The 23,218-nt window shown below is 40.6% G+C and overlaps 3 protein-coding genes across 7 annotated transcripts in view; 2 read left to right on the top strand and 1 right to left on the bottom strand.

Moving 5' to 3' along the window:
• LOC127440778 (gastrula zinc finger protein XlCGF57.1-like) overlaps positions 1 to 23,218 on the bottom strand; it is a 593,771-nt gene that overhangs the window by 207,516 nt on the left and 363,037 nt on the right. The window lies entirely within an intron of this gene.
• LOC127440749 (zinc finger protein 501-like) overlaps positions 1 to 23,218 on the top strand; it is a 143,935-nt gene that overhangs the window by 49,381 nt on the left and 71,336 nt on the right. Inside the window, exon 1 of one of the 2 annotated variants that reach the window (XM_051697580.1) lies at positions 7,842 to 8,202. The exons of the other annotated variant lie outside the window; for it this stretch is intronic. Within the exon in view, the coding sequence (XP_051553540.1) occupies positions 8,179 to 8,202 (24 nt within the window). The 5' untranslated portion in view covers positions 7,842 to 8,178. Of the gene's footprint in view, positions 1 to 7,841; positions 8,203 to 23,218 lie in introns of those variants that run through there. 2 annotated transcript variants of the gene reach the window in all.
• Positions 1 to 23,218, top strand: part of LOC127440850 (zinc finger protein 501-like) — a 224,062-nt gene that overhangs the window by 168,363 nt on the left and 32,481 nt on the right. The window lies entirely within an intron of this gene.

Raw genomic sequence — 23,218 nt, 5'->3', positions numbered from 1 at the left:
CACTTCTCACGCACCTTACACATTACAGTCTAGCTGAATCCCACAAAATGGGGCTCAATGGGGTTAAGATACATAACACTCTTTTCCAGTTATCTGTTGTCCAATGTCTGTGTTTCTTTGCCCACTCTAAACTTTCTTTTTGTTTTTATGTTTCAAAAGTGGCTTTTTCTTTGCAATTCTTCCCATAAGGCCTGCACCCCTGAGTCTTCTCTTTACTGTTGTACATGAAACTGGTGTTGAGCGGGTAGAATTCAATGACGCTGTCAGCTGAGAAGCCAGTATTTAAACTTATCATGTTTCCTAATTCTCTAATGACATATTATGGTCATTTTATGATTTAGTACAGTAATAATATTACATATAGCACCTTTAACATTGTGTTTGTTTTTGAGTTGCCACAGTATGCAATAGACTGGCATGTCTGAAGGTCAATATTAGGTCAAAAATGGCAAAAAAATAAACAACTTTCTCTAGAAACGCGTCAGTCAATCATTGTTTTGGTGCGTGAGAAGTGCCCGACAAGACAGCCACATCTATTGCAAGTGCAAATGCAAAGCTGTCATTGCTGCACATGGAGGATTTTTTGATGAGAACTCTTTGAAGTAGTTTAAGAAGTTCAGATTTTTTTTTTTTTCAAATTGTAATAGTAATTTTTCACATTATTTTTGTTATTAACAATTTTTATTAATTCCATGCAGCAAATCAAATAGACAGAAAGTGCAGAATCAAACCACATGAAATCACAACTTTTCCCCCCGAACATTAACCCCCCCACCCGACACAAACGAGCACCCCAGTGGTCAAAAGCCAACTGACAAAGACACACATATAGACAGTAAAACAGCAGAAAATGTTTAGAAACATAAAAATAAATAAATAAATAAATAAAACACAAAAACACTAGTCTATCTCCACTGCCCCTCTCCGAGAACCTTCCAAAAAGGCTAAATAGCTTCCCCATTTCCTGATGTACAAATCCAGGTTGCCTAGCCTTCTACATGCCATCTCCTCCAATGCTGCTACCCTGCCCATCTCTGTAGACCACTCATGAAATGAGGGAGCATCAGTTGACTTCCATCCCCTGAGAATTACCTGTCTGCCAATCATCATGCTGGTTAGGACCCAGCTTTTTATATATTTATCATCTATATTCAGGACCACCCCATCACCCAAAATACACAGTCTGGGGCAAAACGAAAATTGAGTGTCCACTACATCACACACAAAGCTCTGAACCCTCAACCAAAACTCCTGGATCCCAACACATCCCCAAAAAACATGGGTTGTGTCCCCGTCTTCTGATTGGCATTGCCAGCGGGTGGGAGTGTCTTTAAGACCAAGCCTATACAATCTAGAGGGGGTCCAATAAAATTGATGCAAAATCTTAAATTGCATCAGACATACCCTTGCATCTCTAGATGCAGACTTGACATTTTTTAGGATCCTAGCCCATCTGGCTAGTAGACTGTAGCAGGTAGTTGAATTTTGTAATACAATTCATTTTAATAACATTAACCTTCCCAATCATCGATAAATGTAAGGAAGCCCGCCTGTCCACATCATTCGAAAACCTCTTTATTAAGGGATCAAAATTAACTCTGACTAAATCAGACAAATTTGCTGGGAATAAAATTCCCAAATACTTAATTCCCTGTTTGGGCCACTGGAAGGCGCACGGCTGAAAAGCCGTTACTGGACAGTACGCTGTCAAAGCCAAAGCTTCGGATTTAGACCAATTGACTTTGTATCCTGAGAACTTGGAAAAGGAATTAATAATTCTGTGGAGGCAAGGCATAGATCTAGTAGGGTCGGAGACTAATAATAAAATATCATCTGCGTAAAGCAGAAGCTTATGTGCCACACCTCCTGCAATCACCCCTGGAAAATCATCCTCCTTTCTTATTGCGGCTGTTAATGTTTCCAGGGCAAGACAGAACAATAATGGGGAAAGAGGGCAACCCTGCCGGGTGCCACTATCCAGAGTAAAAAAATCTGAAATTAATCCATTTGTTTGTACCGCCGCTACAGGGTGTCTATAAAGTAGCTTAATCCAACCAATAGAAGTATTCCCGAACCCATACATTTCCAAAATCTTAAAAAGATAATCCCATTCTACCATATCAAACGCCTTTTCGGCATCAAGGGAGATGGCAGTAACCGGAGTCTGATCATTCGCTACTGACCACATGATAATGATGAGACACCTGAGTTATCAGAAGAGCTACGGCCCTGAATAAACCCCACCTGATCTATATGTTTAAGTGATGTCATAACTTTACTTAATCGATTAGCCAGAATTTTTGACAAAATTTTTACATCTAACTGGATCAGGGAAATTGGACGGTAACTTTTACACTCGCTTGGATCTTTGTCCTTTTTAAGAATCAGACTGATCCGGGCTTGTGTCATGGTTGGCGGAAGCTTTCCATTCTTTAATGATTCTGTATAAACTTCTAACAAAAGTGGAGCCAGTTCTGTAGCATAAGATTTGAAAAACTCAGCGGCAAAGCCGTCAGGCCCCGGAGACTTGCCTGTAGGCAGGGCCTTAATTACCTCGTCAAGCTCCTCCAAGTTTATCTCAGAATCAAGAGAACACCTTTGCTCAGTCGTCAGTTTAGGGAGATCCAATGATTCCACAAAGTTCCTAATATCCTCATCAGTAGATGAAGACGTGGAACTATAAAGATCAAAGTAGAATTCTTTAAAAGCATTATTAATATCAATGGCCAAGGTAAATATTTTACCACCAGCAGATTTCACTGAGGGAATGGCAGAAAAAGACTCTCTCTGCTTTATATATCTAGCCAAAAGTTTTCCTGCTTTGTCCCCCAACTCAAAGTCTTGCCCTGAATAACCAAAACTCCACTTTCCGCGACAAAATAGTATTATATCTATATTTCATTCGGGTCAATTCTCTGAGGCCATCAGATGACAAACGGCGCTTCAGTTCTGCCTCTGCACTTTTAATATTTCCTTCCAACTCCACGAGTACTCATGCTTTGGATTTTTGGATGAATGAGGCATACTGTATGATCTGACCCCTAAGAACATCCTTAAGTGCCTCCCAAGCCACGCCCACAGAGGATACTGAGGACCAGTTGGTCTCCATATAAACATTGATTTCAGTCTTTAACATTTGTTGGAAGTCAGGATTTTGCAAAAGGGATGCATTAAAATGCCAACTATATGATTTCTTTTTCTCTATATGTGGCAACACCTCTAAACTCACCAGGGCATGATCTTAGACTAAGATGTTTCCAATTGAGCAGTCAACAACAGATGAAATGAGGGACTTAGATAAATGTATAGTCCCTACCAGATGGGTTCAAAAGTCTCCAAATATCTGTAAGACCAAATTTTTACACATCCTGTGATCAACAGCATCAGTGTTGAGTCCATCAAAAGATTAAAGTCTCCTCCCAATATTATATCATGAGGGGTGCCAGCGACTTGCAACATCCCCTCAAGATCTATAAAAAAGCCCTGATCATCAGCGTTAGGTGCGTAAATATTAGCCAAAATCAACCTTTGCCCCTGAATTTCAGCTAAAACAATAATGACTCTCCCTAATTTATCTTTAGTCTGTTTGAGACATTTTATATTTATTAATCAATATAATGACTCCCTTGCTCTTACTTGAGCCAGCCCTAAAGAAAGCATTTCCACCCCATATCTTCCCACATTTTTCAGCTTCCTGCGGGGAAAGATGTGTTTCTTGAAGACACACTATATCATATTTCTTACGCTTAAGAAAAGTAATAACCTTCCTTCTTTTTATGGGGTGCCCCAACCCATTCACATTCCATGTGGAGAGAGACAATCCACTCATATTAACATTTGACATTTTGATATAGTAGAAAAAATAAATTGTGTGTCAAAAACAAAATAATACAGACCACATTCCCCATTGCTGCAACAATCAAACCCCAAACTTCCCCCCGAACCAAACAAACAGGAAAAAGAAAAATGTGCGCATTAACCCCGCGCACAACAGTACCGACCAGCGACAATCCCTCTAAACTTAAAAGGTCCATGAACGCCCACGAGCCCCCACGACAACTTTGCCATCGGATTGCTCAATTTTGCCTCACAAATTTGTGACTTGTGAGGCAAAATTACATAACAGAAAATACTTTGTAAAATAAACCCCAGCCAATAGGTAGAATGAACATAAAGAACGTGTAGATTCATTCACAGAAATGTCTCAAAGGTGTGATCTTCCACAAAACAAATTCCAGCTGATATAAAACCATTCAGATTCCCCGGACAGACAAACGAATGTTCAGTGAGCAGGCTGTTATGAGTTCAGCGGATGATGTAATCATTCCAATGTCCCGTAAAAATACTTAACAAAACAAACTCTAGCCAGCAGGAGGAATAAGCATGAAGAATGGACAGATTAATCCACAGCTGTTCCAAAGGAGTGTTATTCAGTAAAACAAGCTACAGCCGCTAGGCAGAACCAATACAAAAAAGAAACAAAACCGGCATCCCAGTTCCCCAGATGGTCAAGTCAATTCACTCGGAGGCCGCATAAAATATATACCATGATTTACTCAATCCGTCAACTTTATAAAAGACATCCTTTATGTGAGCACGTAGATATTTTGCGGTCATCCATGGTGTCCACTCTCAAACTGGCCAGGAACTTCAATGCAAAAGTAATCTTGCATCAATGCAAAAGTTTCTTTAAGGAAAAGTGTTATTCACAAAACAAACTCCAGCCACTCGGTGGAGCCAATGCAAAAGAAAAAAGAAACCAAAATGACGCCCAACTTCCTCAAAAGCCAGAGTAAGTACAGCGAGTCAACCCACTCACATGAGAAACACCCAATGGTTTACTCACCCATTGATTCAATAGAAGACATTGCCTGATTGGGACATGTAAATACTTTGCGACTGTCCTTCGTTTCTATTCTCAGTTTAGCCGGAAACATCAGAGCAAAAGTGATCTTTCACTGATGTAAGAGTCTCTTACATTCCTTGAACCGATCGTGTTTCTCTCTTGTCGAACTCGCAAAGTCTGGGAACAAAAAAAATATGGTTCTTCCAAGAAAGCTTCCCTTTGCTCCTCGCCTGGCGCAACACAAGATCTTTATCGGATGATCTCAGAAATCTGGCCAGAATCGATCGGGGCCTGTCTCCCTCAGCAGATCTGCAAGCTGGGACTCTGTGAGCTCGCTCGATTTCCAGCTTGTGGCCTGTTATGTTGAGCAGACTTGGGAAAAGCTCGTCTAGGATTTTCACCATATCTCTGCCCTCCTCATGCTCAGGAATTCCAACAATTCGAACATTATTCCTGCGGCTTCTATTCTCAAGATCTTCAAGCTTTTCAAGGAGATGTTCAAAATCAACTTTGGTTGTGGGCGGATTAGCGGTTAATTCCCTCTCAGAAGACTCCAGACAATCGATTTGTCTCTCAACATCAGTCACTCTTGTAATTAACTCAGAGAATTTTATTTCCATCGCCGTAATTGATCGATGTATTACAGCGAGATCCTCCAAGTCAGCAAGAACCTTTGTCAGCATCACCGACATGTTGGACAACTGACGCTGGATCTCCTCTCCCGCCACACCATTCAAATCGAATCCCCGGTCTGTAGGCCTGTCGGGGCTTTCATCCTGAACACGTAAGTGTCTTTTAATGTCTCCAGAGCCCGAGGATTTTGACTTCTTTGCCATGTTTTGCCTCAAAGAGCAAATGTGTAACTGGGTGTATAAAATTTCACCAGATTATAACATGAAAATAATAAAAAATTTAGCAAAGTGCGCAGAGCTCGTCGCTCACACGTCTGCTTCTTGCATGGCGTCATGTGACCTCCAATTTTTCACATTATTAATGTCCTGACTATACATTGTGATCAGCTGAATGCCACTTTGGTGAATAAAAGTACCAATTTCTTTCCATAAGAGCAAAATCTGTACATTATTCCAAACTTTTGGCCACCACTGTATGTAACGGGAGGATTTCACATTTAGATAAATTTAGAGTTAATCCAGAAGCCTTGGAGAAATAATTAATAAACAAAATAGCAATGGGAATAAAGGATACGTTCTTTAAAAATAGTGTCATCTGCCAATTGGGATTTTTGAATTCCTTACCAAAAATCGTAAGACCTTGAATTTGATTATTTTTAACAATACCAACTGATAATAATTCGACTACCAACAAAAATAAAATGGGGAGGTTGGGCATCATTGACGTACTCCACGATTAATGTTAAATCTTTTGGAGGTAGAGGTATTCAGCGGTAGCTCAGTGGTAAAAGATGCTGGCTACCACCCTTGGAGTTCGCTAGCTTGCTAGTTCGAATCCCAGGGCATGCTGAGTGACTCCAGCCAGGTCTCCTAAGCAACCAAATTGGCCCAGTTGCTAGGGAAGGTACAGTCACATGGGGTAACCTCCTCGTGGTCACTATAATGTGGTTCGTTCTCCGTGGGGCACTTGGTGAGTTGAGCGTGGTTGCCACGGTGGATGCCGTGAAGCCTCCACACGTGCTATGTCTCCGTAGCATCGTGCTCAACGAGCCATGTGATAAGATGCGCGGATTGACGGTCTCAGACGTGGAGGCAACTGGGATTCGTCCTCTGCCACCCGGACTGAGGCGAATCACTACGCGAATCACTACTCGACCACGAGGACTTAAAAAGCACATTGGGAACTGGGCAATTTTAACAACTTTTTTTTTTATTATTATTATCCAAATCCAAAATGATTTAAAGATTTAAACAGGGACTCATGTTCTAAGTGATATATCTTTTACATGCATTTAAAAGAAAATTGGTATGCATCGTCGACATAATGTCCTGTAAATACCAGAGCAGTCACAATCCCCCATTTGGGAAACACTGTTCTAGTGATATAGTAGGGTACAATGGGGCTAAAGGCTCTGCGGGGTAAAAGGCTCCTTTAATTTTATTTCCTCCCAAAACACTAAATAGCATCAAAAACTACCACAGTACTTTCCTAAACACCTGTTTGACACTATGAACTGCAAATTTTCCCTCTTCCATGAGATCATTGCATGTAATGTCTAAAGGTTGATTTTGAGGCAATTTGATCTAATATTTAATATTTGTTTTAAATGTTGAAAATGTATGTAGCTAATGAATATCCTGGAAATTGTCACATTTATTTTGAAACAAAATAAGTGAAAGCATAGTACTTGGGGTAAATAGCCCCCATGTTGTAGGGGAAAAAGGCCCCTATAAAACACATTTCTTTTTTTTTTTTTTTTGAATGGGTGGAATAGATTTGTTTTGAAGAATGTTCAAAGTGGGCTCACATTGACTGATCCAATCACAATGGAGATTAATTTGTTTATAGAATACTTAGGATGTTATGAAAAGCCAAATGTGATTGAAATAAACAAGAAATGATGCACCCTGTTCTGAACTGGTTATAATAAGTATTATTTTAATTTGTTACTAAAAAAATCATCTTACTGTCATAAAATTATTAGCATAAGTTGACATATTGTGCCCAATAACTATTGCCCCAGTATCTACACTATGTCATTATTAACCCCCTGGGGGCATTTTACCCAAGGTGTGGGGTAGAAGGCTCCCTTGCCACCTTTTTTGTTAAATTTTTTTTATTATATTTAATATTAATTTGTATATTCATGAAATTTTCTCCTGGTAATAAAAGAAAAAATTCAAACTAAATAAAAAATTGCTTTGCAACCCTGTTCACCTGGCTCAAAGAATCCTTTTTTTTTTTATTCTCTCTCTCTCTCTCTCTCTCTCTCTCTCTCTCTCTCTCTCTCTCTCAGGTTCCAAATATGAACCGAGCGACAGAACCTTTTTTGGGTTTTCCATATCAATCGGTTCACAATGTCCCCTCTGAGATGCTGTTGTATGACGTCACGAAAACATGGCGACGCTGTGGGAGATTAGAACTGTAAATGATCTTCTCTATTGATACTCATATACCTGCAGAAACTTCTGGCATTGTTGTTTTGTTTGTTTCTACATTATTCGAGCATCTGATTCATGTTTATAAATGTCACCAGTATTCTCATCATCCTAAAAGAAGACTTGTTTCAACACGAACAGGAATAACTCCAGGTGTTTCAACTGAGATCTGCGGGATAAAACATTGTAAAATGATGTTTATTAAAGAAGAGAGTGAGGACATGAGTTATCCAGAATCATGCAGTTCAAATGTCATGAAAAATGAAGATACTGAGGAACAAAGAGGTTGGTGTCCATTCTTCATTATTTATTATTGACTGCTGATAAAGATTAAAGTTATAAAGCTTCAAGCTGTTCAGCATTCATTAAATATCATAAAAAAATACATTGTCTTTTTATTTAGCAATTGTTTGCCTTGGTGAATTATTCACTAATACTGATTTTGTAACTATTATTTTCCAATTATCCGTAACTTGTCTGTATTATTTCCTTAAAGGATTGACACTTTTAACCTACATTATGTTTTACAAGTCCTCTTAACCCTTTTGCGACCTTAGGGACATTTTTGTCTTTTTCATTTTTGTTAACGCTAACGGCATACATTTTGCCAAATGTGTGTATTTTGGGGGGCATTTTGATATTTCAACCTCAGGTCCTATAATACATCTATAATGTATAATGTATTGTACACACAATAGTTACACTCAGGACCTTCAGGACAAAAATGTCCCCATTGAAATCCATTAAAACTGCAATATTTGATCCCAGTGCCATTAAAGCATAAAATCATGAATTCTATGATATTATGCTTTCATTCCGGAGCCCTGGCTTCAAAATTTAAATTTGTAATATTTTCCACCAGATGGCTCCATTTTTCTCATGTTTAGCCTATGGAGCAAATACATGCTTTTTTCCTATTTTCTGTTTGCTGTATTATAGAGCACTGCAGGCCAATATAACAAATGATGCAGCTAAAATTGTGTGGGTGTGTTGATATGGATGTAAAGGTGTGTTTTGTATGTGTGTTTTGAGAAATGTGTGTGTGTGTGTAAAAAAAAACATCAGTGGCATTATATAAACAAACTGGCAATCTTGAAAATGAATTAATATTTGGTAGTTATGATCAGGACTGATGCTGGTTAAAAAAAAACAAATTTCATTGAAAGTGGAAAATAATATTAATATATAATTATATTTTGACATTTTTGTCCCCTAAGGACCTCTGAGTAACTTTTTTAAATTGATGCACAAGGGTTAATTTAATGGGGACGTGGGGTAATGTAGTTACCAGAGTTTCTCCTTAATTTTAATCCTGTGCAAATTGGTAATGCCAGTAATTTACTGGACTTTTCACGTTCTCGCGCCGGTAAAGATTATAGCGTCTTTTACCTTGATAAAAATGCCCGTTGAAATAATCCTTGTTTATAATCACATGCAAACTGACCTGATGGTAAAAAGCCAGTGAATCTGCACTGTCCATCCTGTGATCCCTTTAACTTTCATTGTTTCTTAGCTTCAAGTGTCTGAAGTAGATGTTGGCCAATATGAAGACATGTGTATGTAGCGCTTCACTTCATATAACGCTGGCTGTTGCGCATGGACTGATGCATGTTTTTCTCAAGCATTTTATGCTGTCCTGTGTTTATTTAGCAATGTAAAATAACATTTATTATAATTATTTTCAGTTAAGAAAATGTGAAAAGTACACAAGCACGTAATTTTGTGATTGCCCCCCAATGTTTGTTGATTACAGATAATACCAAAGAATTCACTCCACAAAATTCCAAATGCATAAATAAATATATATATATATAAATAGACACATGTAAATACATTCATGCCTAAACACATAGGCTTACATTTATTAATGAACAAATATTTAGTCCTCTGCAGCATACATGAATTTTAGGATTTAATGTTTATTGATTACAAAATAAAAAAGGTTCATGTCACAAAGTTCCAAATAAATAAATACAAATACATACTTAGCCTACATACATATATATACACAAACATTTAGTCATTTACAGGGATAGTTCACCCAAAAATTAAAAACACAAATTAAGATTTTTAGAAGAATATCTCAGCTCTGTATATCCTCAAAATGTAAATGGTTACCAAAAAGTTTAAGCTTCAAAAAGCACATAAAGGCAGCATAAAAGTATCCATAATACTTCTGTGGTTAAATCCATGTCTTCTGAAGCGATATGATAGAACAGATCGACAGATGCGTCTGAGCTCATTATGTTAAAGCTCACCTCTTTCATTCTCCCTCTCTCTCTCCTCAACAGTTCCCTGTAACTTTTAACTGTCATGTCTAATGATAAAAAGGCAAATATCAATAACACTAATATCATATACCATTGGCAAAAATGCAGATACCTTGTTTAAACAGATGTAATTCAAGAACCCCACAAAACTTGTGCAAATCCAGCGTTGTTTCTTCCTGCGAAGCGTGAATTATAATAGCCTGGATCAAAACGTAGTTCCTCTGATTTATGAATGTTGTGCAATGGTCAGTCCGTGATGCTTCAAGCAGGCGATCCGGGCAGAGTAAACTGGTAACGGTCAGTAGATGCCTGCCTCCGCTGGATCCACATGAGCATGAAAGAACAACTTCAAAGTAAAAGTGCTTTGTGTGCTTTATAAGTAAATGTCATATTCACTGTGCAATACATGTACAATTGCTTTGATTCGGTCTGTAGTGAGAAAATGCTATTGCGCACATGCCATCCGTGGTTGCTGGACTACTGTGTGTACTGTTATTTCCTTCTTCTTAAGATATTCATTTCTTTATTTGCAAATATATTACTAAAATTGGATGACTAAAGAGAAAACTGATAGCTTCCCTTTAACATACCATCTTATTTTTATTTTTTTAAAGATGATTTTTCAAAGTTAAAGATTTGTGTGACATTTTTAAACTATTAATATAGTGCTAAATAAAAGTTTATTTTTTTAGCAATTTTATTTATGTTATTTACTATAGTAAATTGTGAAATACATTGCATTCATAAAGTATTCAGACCCCTTCATTTTTCTACACATTTTGTTATGTTGCAGCCTAATGCTAAAATTTTTTTTTTTTTTGTTACATCAATCTTCACTCCATACCCCATAATGACAAAGCAAAAAACTGATTTTTGATAACTTTGCAAATTTATTAAAAAGTAAAAACTTATATCACATTGACATAAGTATTCAGACCCTTCGCCATGACACTTGAAATTAGCCCGGGTGCATCCCATTTCTCTGGATCATCTTTGAGATGTTTCTACACTTTGATTGGAGTCCACCTGTGGCAAATTCAATTGATTGAACATGATTTGGAAAGGCACACACCTGTCTATATAAGGTCTCACACCTGAAAATGCATATCAGAGAAAAAACCAAGCCATGAGGTCAAAGGAACTGCCTGCAGAGCTCAGAGACAGGACTGTGTCGAGGCACAGAACTGGGGAAAGCTACAAAAACTTTAGACTGCATTGAGGTTCCCAAGAGCACAGTGGCCTCCATAATTCTTAAATGGAAGAAGTTTGGAACAACCAGAACTCTTCCTAAAGTTGGTCGCCCGGCCAAACTGAACAATCGGGGAGAAAGGCCTTGGTAAGAGAGGTGACTAAGAACCCGATGATCACTCTGGCTGAGCTCCAGAGATCATGTGTGGAGATGGGAGAAACTTGCTGAAGGACAACCATTACTGCAACACTCCACCGAACTGGGCTTTATGATGGAGTGGCCAGACGGAAGCCTCTCCTCAGTGCAAGACACAATGAAACCCACTTGGAATTTGCAAAAAAGCTCCTAAAGGACTCTCAGACTGTGAGAAACAAGATTCTCTAGCCTGATGAAAAGAAGATTGAACTGTTTGGCCTCAGTTCCAAGCGTCATGTCTGGAGGAAACCAGGCACTGCTCATCACCTGCACAATACCATCACAGTGATGAAGCATGGTGGTAGCATCATGCTGGGGGGTGTTTTTCAGTGGCAGGGACTGGGGGACTAGTCAGGTTTGAAAGAAAACTGAATGCAGCAAAATACAGAGATATCCTTAATGAAAACCTTGTCCAGAGCGCTCAGGATCTCAGGCTGTATCGAAGGTTCACCTTCCAACAGGACAACGACCCTAAGCACACAGCCAAGACTAGGGGTGGGTAAAAATATTGTTTTTCCGATTAATTGCAATCTTAATTTGAACGATATCGATTCTTAAATCCCAAGATCGATCTTTCACTCAATGCGCAACCCTCTACTACAATGAGAGGAAATCACTCGCATTTGCAACCAAATTTCGCACTATGCAACTAAAGTGAATATATTTGGCAGTTGGCTGATTAAGTTTACATTTCACTCACCAGTAATTGTGTAGTTTAGTCATGAAGTGTTCAGCAGCGAGACTGAGTGAGAGTAAAAAAAATTCCGTGTAATGTGTGTCCGAAGACGAGATCCACGCAACCTGTAAAAACTGTCTCTTTTAATACCCTTTCTGTTCTTTACAGTCAGTTGTTGATAAAATAAAATAAAAAAATGACAAAAAACTTTTAATTCTAATCATGCATCGCACAGATGAGGTAAAGCCATTTGAGTCCTCTCTAGTTAGCATGCTCTCATTTAAAGGAGCTGATTACAGAAATGCCGTTTTTTTTGTTACAGAGACAGTACCGGTTTTAGCAAGTGTTTAACAAATCAATATAAATACTTGTAAATAGTACAAATAATGCAATTTAACAATAAATATGTACTAAAAATAATATATGAAATATATCTTATTTGTTGATTGAGTACATTTATTTGATTGAATACATTTATTCAAATTCATTTCTATTCATTTTTAAAAGCCAAAATTTGACCAAAACGATGAAAAAGTACTAAAATATAATAAGTAAAATTAATTTTTTCCTAAGGTACCTAGTTGAAAGTTCCCCTGTATAATTAACAGCATTAGCTGGGAGATAATTTATTTGATATGTAAGCAAAAGGGACATTATAACTGAAATAAACCCATATAATCGATATTGAATCTAAATCTAATCAAATTGAGAGCTTGTGATTCGGAATCAGATTGAATCAGGAAATCAGTACCCAGCCCTAGCCAAGACAACTTAAGGACAACTCTGTGAATGTCCTTGAGTGGCCCAGCCAGAGCCCAGACTTGAACCCAATCGAACATCTCTGGAGAGACCTGAAAATGGCTGTGCACCGATGGTCCCCATCCAACCTGACAGTGCTTTAGAGGATCTGCAGAGAAGAATGGCAGAAAATCCTCACATCCAGGTGTGCAAAGCTTGTCGCATCATACCCAAAAAGACTTGAGGCTGTAATAACTGCCAAAGTTGCTTCAACTACAGTGGTGGCCAAAAATATTGGCACCCTTGGTAAATATGTGCAAAGAAGGCTATGAAAAAAAAAAAATCTGCATTGTTTATCCTTTTGATCTTTCATTACAATTTTTTTACAAAAATCTAACCTTTAATTGAAGTAAAACGATTGAAAGAGGGGAAATATCTCATTATTAAATAAATATTTTTCTCCAAAACACACTGGCCACAATTATTGACACCCCTAGAAATTCTTATGAGTAAAATATATCTGAAGTATATTCCCATTCATATTTAAAATGTTTTAGTGCACCTGGGTGACTAGGAACTTCATCCATGAATTCCTGTTTCACAGGGGTATAAAGATGAGGTAACACACTGGCCAAATTCCCTTAATCATTAATCACAGTGGGATAGACTAAAGAATATAGTTCTGATGTGCAGCAAAAGGTTGTTGAGCTTCACAAAATGGGAAGTGGCTATAAGAAATAGCCAAAGCATTGAAAATGCCCATTACCACCATCAGGACAATAATTAACAAGTTCCAATTTGCTGGAGATCTTAAGAATCGGCCTGGAAAAGGACGTGTGTCTTTATTGTCTACACGCACAGTGAGGAGGATGGTTCAAGTGGCCAAAGAATCTCCAAGGATCACAGCTGGAGAATTGCAGAAATTAGTTTGGTCTTTGGATCAGAAAGTCTCAAAAAAATATCAGACATCACCTATATCACCACAAGTTGTTTGGGAGGGTTTCAAGAAAAAAAGCCTCTGCTTTCATCCAACAACAAACTCAAGCATCTTCAGTTTGCCACTACTGGAACTTCAAATGCAACTGGGTTCTATGGTCAGATGAAACCAAAAAATAGCTTTTTTGCAGCAAACACCAGAGATGGGTTTGGCGCACACAGAGATAAAGACACTGCGTCAGTAGCTGATACTAGGGGGAGCTCCTCTCAGGAGTGTCGATACCTGATGGCCTTTACAATCACAGTTTGTTTCCCGTCCCTTATGCACACGTCATGATGAGTATATAAGCGGGAATGCATCCCCATTGCACCAGAATTTCCTTCTTCAGGGTCGCTATTCATCTCGTACTCTGGACGCCCAAACCATCGCTTCATAGTTGATTCAGCATTTTCACAGCGAGTGGATTGAATGTCTGCTTTTCTGTGGTGCTCCGACAATCGAGCTCCACTTCGCTTTGCCATTGAATTTGCATGCCTTACAGCGAGTGGATTATTTGCCGCCTCAAGTGTGCCAGAAAATGGACGATTCTTCACGTCGCCGTTGACACTGTGCTTTTCTCTGAGATTTTTTTCCCCATTTCCCTGTGGTGCTCCAGGGGACATCAGTGTATCCTTTCTGCCCCACTTCGGTGCCAGGTTGGAAGACCTGACCAGTCCTCTCATCCAAACCATTATGTCTGCGCTTACATGCAAGGCGTTCGGGCCGGTGGGTCAGGCTGGTTCCGCTTTGCACACAATGGTAGTGTAGCAGGCATACTAGGCTGACCTGCTTAAAGAAATGGATGAACGCAGTCTTGACCCTTTAATATTCAAAGAGATGGCCACAATTGCAGGTTCTGTGGATCTGGGAAGTGTTCGGGGGAGCCAAGGTAGACCTGTTTGCCTCTCTGGAGACCATGCAATGTCGCCTCCACTGGGCTTGTATGCCCTGGCTCACAAATTGCAAGTGAAGCGCAATTATGCATTCCCTCTTGTTCATTTAATGCACCAGGTGCTGTGCAAAGTGAGGGAGGACAGGGAAACTGTTACTGGTTGCGCCTGAGTGGCCCAACTGCCCATGGTTTCTGGAGTAGGTGGAGCTGTTGGATGGCCCCCTTTGGAGAATTCCATTGAGGAGGGACTTGCTCTCACAAGCACAGGGTACGATTTGGCATCCGCTTCCGGAGCTGTGGAGGATGAATGTGTGGCCCCTAAACGGGGCCCGTCTGATATAGATTGGTTGTCGCAGCCAGTGCTAAACACCATACTGCAGGCCAGAGCCCCCTCTACAAGGCAGCTGTATTCTTAAAGCACCGTCTCTGATTGGTTCTCTTCTCATGGTGAGGACCTAGCGCGTTGCCCTGTTCAGTTAGTGCTGCACTTCTTACAAGAGCGATTGGATGTTGGTTTGACTCCATGCACGCTTAAAGTGTATATGGCTGCCATTGCAGCACAGCATGTTCCGCTGGATGGTTTGTCGTTGGGCAAACATCTTCTTGTCATACGTTTCTTGCAAGGTTTGAGACCTCTCAGGCCCTTTCATCCCGCTACAGTCCCGGTCTGGGACCTAGTGCCTGTATTAGACGCGCTGATGGGTTCCCCTTTCGAACGGCTTGAGTCAGCAAGCTTGCACGCTCTCTGTCTGAAGACAGTGCTATTACTCGATTTGGTCTCGGTAAAGTGTTTTGAGGATCTTCAGGCCCTTTCCGTCCGTGACTCTTGTCTGGAGTTCGGGCCTGACTATTCAAAAGCTGTCCTTAAGCAGAGGCACGGGACCAATCCCTTAAGGGCTCAGGTGGTAACTCTGAATGCTTTCTCCCCTCCCACTTTTGATTCAGATGAGGTGTGTATATTGCATTAGCTCTGCACTTTGCTGGCACTGCATTTGTACATTGAGCGAATAAGGCAGTTTTGGCTGACAGATCAGCTCCTTGTTTTTTTGGAGGCTCCTCAAAAGGTTTGGCCGTCTCCAAGCAAAGGCTTTCCCATTGGGTGGTTGATGCCATTGCACTCTCTTATGGTTTGCAAGGTGTGCAATGGCTTCCTCTTGGGCTTGGGTGAATGATGTGTCCTTACAAGACAATTGCCTGGCTGCAGGTTGGGTTACCCCGAATACTTTTGCAAGGTTTTATAACTTGGACGTTTCCCCTCTCCCTTCCCATGTCTTGGCTGTGAAGGAGAGTTACATTTTAGGTGCTGTCAAGCACTGTGTAATGCTTTTGCTTTACTACCCTAATAGCAAGTGACATTTGTGGCATATTGCCAGACTGTAACCATTCTGTGTCCATTTTTATCTCTCCTTCCTATTTTCTAGATGAAATGTAGATTTGGGTTGCTCTTTCCTATCCCTTTCCAACTAGTGCCACAATATATATGTGCAGTCAGTAGCAGTGCTTGATGGTATAGGGTCCCCCTAGTGTCAGCTACTGATGCAACATTGAAGTGACTAACTTGAAAGGGAACGCTCAGGTTACAACTGTAACCCCGTTTCCCTGAAAGGAGGGAATGAGACACTACTTACACATATGGCACTACTGATTTCTCACTGTTAAGGGACCAAGATATTTGCTCTCCTACCTTGAGATGGAAATCCTGGCGTGATGACGATGCGTTCCCACTTATATGCTTGTGATGATGCATGCATAAGGGGCGGGATGCAAAGCACCATCTGCCTATAAAATTGCTGTGATTGTAAAGGACTTCATGTATCGTCATTCCAGAGAGGAGTGCCCCCTAGTGTCAGCTACTGACACAGTGTCTTGATCCATTCTTTCAGGGAACTGGGGTTACAGTTGTAACCTCAGCGCTTTCTGCTTTGAAATTTTGGGGTAAAATTTATTTTTTTAATTTTAATATTTGTCTTTTAAAATGAAAGACCATTTTGTGTTTTCATTGTAGATCTGTTGGAAGTGAAAGAGGAAAGTCAAGAACTGAATGAATTGGAGGAAAAACACCATCCATATCAGACACTTTATGATTTCAAATATGAACAAAACGATTTTAGTGGCTCACAGACTGAAAATAATTTCTCACAAAAAAGAAGTATAAGAACAAGAGTAAAACATTCTTTCACCTGCCATCAGTGTGGGAGTACTTTTACACGTAAAGCAAGTCTTAATAAGCACAAGAGAATACACACTGGAGAGAAGCCTTTCAAATGCCATCAGTGTGGGAAGAGTTTCAGAGAGGCCTGTAGTCTCAAAGATCATTTGTCTTTTCACTCTGGAGAAAAGTCATATTGCTGTAATCACTGCAGCAAAACATTTTCTTCAAGAAACAGTGTTAAGAACACACCAGAAGATTCATCCATATAAGAAGCCTTACATGTGTTCACCTTGTGGAAAGAGTTTTTTAGAGCTGCGCACTTTAAAAGAGCACCAGAATATACATACTGGTGTGAGAGATCATGTGTGTTCTGACTGTGGGAAGGCCTTTTACAGAGCTTGTGACTTGGAATTGCACCGAAGTATTCATACTGGAGAAAAACCTTACAAGTGTTCATATCGTGAAAAGAGATTCAATAATTCGGGAAACCTGAAAAAATATGAGAGAGTGCATACTGGAGAGAAGCCATACCACTGCACTTCATGTGGGAAGAGTTTCATTGGGTCAGCAAACCTGAAAGCACATGAGAGAGTGCATACTGGAGAGAGGCCGTACAAGTGCACTTTATGTGGGAAGAGTTTCATTGGGTCAGGAAACCTGAAAACTCATAAGAGAGTACATTCTGGAGAGAAGCCATACCAGTGCACTTCATGTGGGAAGAGTTTCTCCCAGTCAAGTAATTTACTGACTCATAGAAGAAATCATTGTCCAGCATTGTCACAGTGAGCAAAGTTCATCTGTATTTGCCTTGCAGATAGTATGAAGAAAAAACTAAATAAATATGGAATTTCTTACAGAAGAGCAATTACAGTTAAGTAGGTGAATTGCTGCATTACCTGTAGGGCTGAATGAGCTGTCATTCTGTGTAAGGTGTAGAGGGATGTTTGTTCTTTCTCAACAAACTAAGAGGAAGTCAAAATTTTAGTTTAGAAAACTATTGTTGATGCTGTGAAATGCAACAAATTTTGTGTTAATTCTTCTATGATTGGGAGTAGCAAAAGTGCTATATTATGTTAACAATAACAAAATGTTTCCATTAGACTATTATTTCTCCAAGTAATTTGATATTGTAAGCGTGATACATGGAGAACTGAATAGACTTTCATCCACTGAAATCATTAAGAGATTCTATGAGCAATTGTAAACTGTTTTGTAAACCATTGTATGGTGTTAAAAAGCTTAATCAGTTAAAGCAAAACAATAATAAAAATATTTCTGTAAAAAGGTTGTTTTGCTCATTCCAGTATTTCTACTTTGTACTGAAGAATTAGCAGCTTATTTTACATAAGGCACATAAAAATAACAATAATGTAATTGTGAAAAGCTCTGTGTTCGTGGGCAATGGAGGAGTCAGGAGACAGCAAACAGTTGCAGTCAGTCTCTTTATTTTATACACATTTAGAGACGGATGTTAGAGTAATCATAACCCAGGTGACGATTCTTACCGCTCTCCCGCAGACCGACAAATGATCATGCCCCCCATGCCATATACCCCCACCTCCGACTCAGGCCGGGGCAACATCCGGCCTGCCTACTTTCTAGGGATATTGGAGTTAAAGGGATCTGGCAATAACCCTTTGTTAAGTCCAGCGTCAAGTAAAATTGAGCCATGCCCTACCGATCTAGTAATTCGTCAATTCACGGCATTGGATAAGCGTCAGATTTGGACACCGTGTTCATTTTCCGGTAGTCAACACAGAACCAGACCGAGCCGTCGCTCTTCAGTACCAGAACTACCAGGCTGGCCCAATCGCTGTGCGACTCTTGTATTATGCCCATTTCAAGCATTGCCTCTAATTCTTCCTGAACAATCTTTTTCTTATGTTCAGGAATACGATAGGGGCGGCTACAAACCACCACCCCTGGGGTGGTCTCGATATGGTGCTCTATGAGGTTTGTGAGACCAGAAGGGGTGAAAACATCGAATTCTGCTTGCAACCGGGCAATGTCTGTAAGCTGCAACAGTGAGAGGTGGTCTCCGCAAGTGACCGGGATGAATGAATTTGGTTTGGGAGATATCTCCGGCCCGAGCTCCACCCTCTCCGGAACTACCATCGCCAAGGCCACAGGCACCATCTCCCTCCATGGTTTGAGGAGGTTGAGGTGGCAGATTTGACGTGCCCCTTCCCTATCCGTTCACCTAACCTCATAATCGAGATCTCCTACTTGTCATGTGACCTCAAAGGGTCCTTGCCACTTGGCGAGTAATTTGGAGCTCGAAGTGGGCAGCAATACAAGCACTTATCTCCCGGTGCGAATTCGCGTAATTGAGTGCCCCTGTCGTACAGTCGGCGTTGACGTTCTTGCGCTTGGAGCTAATTCTCCTGTGTTACCTGACCCAAAGTGTGGAGTTTTGCTCTAAGGTCAAGAACATATTGAATTAGAGTTTAGCTATTTGAAGGTCCTTCCTCCAAAGCTTCTCGTATGATGTCGAGCACGCCGCGTGGCCGATGCCCATACAGTAGCTCAAATGGGAAAAACCCTGTGGAACCATTTCCGGCAGGCATCCCGGAGCTTTTGGGCAAAAGGGCGGCCGTGCTGCCTGAAACTCAAAGACCAGAAGAGCTGATGGCTCTGTTCAGGGCTAGGACCGACCCGTTGCTGGATGGCCTTCTTTAGGTGTTGATAGTTAAGGAGGCTGGTGGCGGGAAGTTGTTGTGCCTCCAGCTGTGCCTCCCTGGAGAGTAAGGTCCATAGACGGGCCGCCCACTGGTCAGGAGGCCACTTCCAGACCTCCGCCGTCTTTTCAAAGAGGTCCAGGAAGGCCTCCAGGTCATCGTCCGGCCCCATCTTCATTAGGGCAATGGGTGGGGTGGGTTCTGGGGAGTTTGCAGCGCCAGCCCCCTCTCTGGCGATCAGGCTTCTGCTGGTCCTCCGCTTGTGCCTGGAGCAGGACTTGGAAACGCTGTTCCTGCTACAGGCATATGTCCATGAGGGCCTGGTGTTGAGTCTGCTGGATGCTGGCGAGGGTTTTGAAGACTTCACCAAGCGGTGAGGACTCCATAACGGCGTACTCCTCCAAAGCCGGGTATTCGGCACCACTGTGAAAAGCTCTATGTTCATGGGCAATGGAGGAGACAGGAGACAGCGAACAGTTAAGGCCAGTCTCTTTATTTTATACACAATTTCACGGCTTAGCCAACTCAAAAAGGGATGCTTGTGTTGTTTGTGTCTCTTGCTTATCCCTGGTGCTCTCTCCCCGCTCTGATGCTTTGGTGTGCCTTTTCAGGTCTCCCTCTGCCATCACTATAATCAGAGACAGGTGTTAAAGTAATCAGAACCCAGGTGACAATCTTTACCGCTCTCCCTCTCCCGCAGACCGACACATGATCACGCCCCCCCATGCCACAGTTATGTACTGTATATTATTTCCAAGGCCAATTTGTCTTCTGTAGTGTGATGAATGGACATAATTTTACCACAAAAACAAAAAACTAACATACAGGAATTGTTTCGGTTTTAATCATTAAACATTGAAACAATAAACAAGTCATTTATCAGAATGTTAAACATTAACATTCTCTCATAATCTTCACGGACAAATGCGTGCACATACACACCCACACTTTAAAGGCTTTTCACACTGTGCTTAACTATGGTTTAAGGACAGTTTTAACCTTAGGTAAAGCAAAATTTCAGCCCTGGGTTTTGAAACAACCCACAGCTTTAGGTGATTATCCCAAAACTGCAGTGCCTTATGGTATACAGTGTGAAATAATACAGCAGGGGTCAGCAACCTTTCTGACATAGAGTGCAATTTTTTTAATTTTCCTTGTTAATGGCTGTGCAGATACTGTAATACAACTTAAAAAAGAATGAATTTTTAGTGGAAAACAAAACAAAGATAGCCTAATTTTTAAGAAAAATATTTTGCAGTATAAATCCCTATTTTCTGACATCAACTGACTTGAAGAGCTTTTTAATATAAAACATGGAAACTTAAAGGTGACACTTGAACTTACAACAGCTGAGCTGACTTACTTCAAAACAAAAACAATGGATGACTCGTTGAAAGATTTTGTGTTGTTTTTAATTGTCCAGATTTGGAAGAGGAGATGGAAAACAACAGGTGACCAAGAGGAGAAAAGAAGAGACGGTTTTAACGCCACTTTCATTTTTATTCAGCTGCATCCTTTTTCATTCCTTTGCATGATGATACTGTTATGTTTTTAACATCATGATAGACAGTTTCAGCATCATTTCAACTGCTTTTATTTAGCACGCACACAAATAGTATACAGTATATCGATCAACAGAGTGTGTTTTGGTCTGCAAAACTTCCTAGGAGAAGCAGTGTCCCCTTTTGATAGATGTGAGTATGCATGGGCCACAGAACTGTAGTCCACTTGTTCACTGGTAGAAATGTCAGACAGTCCTCAGTCATTTAGTTGCAAACCTTGTGGTCTCAAGTCCATTCTGTTCCCTCTCATAGTTGCACCATGTTCTGTCTGGATCTCATATACGTGGAACCAGTTCTCTTTGCACACAACTTTGTGGGGTCCATGTGCCTGTGCAATGCTTTAGGATGCAAACTTTATCTCCAGGTTTGAGATCTAAACACCTGAGAGGTGTTTTCTGATAATACTCCAACCTCTTGGTACTGGCAACCAAGCACTGGATGAGGCATGAACGGCTCTGCTTGTTGCTTAGACTTGTGTGTGAGACATTTTCACATGAGGCTGTGGTCTCACTGATTTCGTGGTTTAGCCTTGGCCAGTACATTACCTCGTGAGCTCTGCATGTAATTTTCTTCTCTCCTAAATGTCCTTAATGTATTTTTGCAGGATTTCTTTGCGCATCGATGCTGGGATGAAAAATGTGTTTCCATTTGTTCGGCATGTCCAGTAATCATGGATTGCTTTTGACTGTCACTTTTGTTTTTTGGCCAACCTTTCAGTATGACCCCTTTGTGTTCCTTCATTGTTCCATCCAGCTCATTTGCTTTTCTTATTTACTATATTCTCTGTTGGGACACAGGCAGTGAGGTTACAATCATGTCAACATACTCTATGTCTGCACTTTTCTCATCATTTGGACTTTCATGCTTGTCGACAGCCCGAGAGAGTGTATCTGCCACAAACATTAATTTTCCAGGTGTGAAGATTATTTTGTCTGATGAGCATGCATTGGAATATCATGGGATAGTCATTTAAGGCCTTGAACATTATGGATATTAGTGTCTTATGGTCTGTTTCCACTTCCATAAATATATTGATTGAACCTTTGGCAGGCTAGCCAAAAGTTTCTTCTCGGTTTGTGCATTGTTACATTCAGCATTTGTCAAGGCTTATGATGCATAGGCTTTTGGCTGCCAACTCTCACCATGTTGCTGCAACAGCACAGCACCTATGCCGTACCATGAGGCATCTGCTGAGATCCTTGTGTTCAAAATATCCATACAGTTATATATCATTATGCTCTCTGATGCACACATCGATGCAACTGCGTCCGCATTGATATTATGCAGCACTATGAAATTTGAGTGTAGCCTACCACATGATGCAAGTTGGCTTTCAATCGCTACATTTAAATTGGATGATAATCTTGCTACCACTGGAAAAACTAAAATATAATATATATGTGCATTTTGGCTTTTTGCTTAAACCCAGCAGATGGGAGTAAGCCATGATTCACGTGGTATCTAAATATTGCAAAACTGAAGTACTGCGTAACATGACAAACCTCCATCTACCAGTACGTATGTCAAGATAAAGCCGGCGATGTGCCCTTTGATTACTCTCAACCAGGGTATGAAATTAAACTAAAGACAGGTACTTTTTGAACAGTGGCATGGAATTTAACTCATTTTCCCACCGACCTGTACATTTCAGACCCCATTTGCACCTGTATTTAGCGCTGTACTCTTGCGATCGGCTCACCTGCCACCAGACAGTGCTTCCCCTTAGACATAGAGTGAGTAAGAAAGAGAGGCCAGGGCCAGGCCCCGAACTGCCCCATGCATGTTGCAACCTATTGGGAAAGACACACACAAAAACAGAAAAGAGATAAAAGGCCTTTCTTCTCGTCGTTCCCATGAGGGTTCCTTTTTCCAATCCAGCGTTTCCTAACTGTAGCAGCCTGCAGCCTAGCTCGTGCAGTCTAGCTCAGCGACCATTTTCTAGCTCAGAACACCAGCTCTAATAGCAGGTCTGA

This window comes from Myxocyprinus asiaticus, chromosome 5, assembly GCF_019703515.2.
Source record: "Myxocyprinus asiaticus isolate MX2 ecotype Aquarium Trade chromosome 5, UBuf_Myxa_2, whole genome shotgun sequence".
Classification (NCBI taxonomy): domain Eukaryota; kingdom Metazoa; phylum Chordata; class Actinopteri; order Cypriniformes; family Catostomidae; genus Myxocyprinus; species Myxocyprinus asiaticus.
The sequence above is the reverse complement of the archived record's forward strand: the minus strand, read 5'-3'. Positions and strand labels throughout refer to the sequence as shown.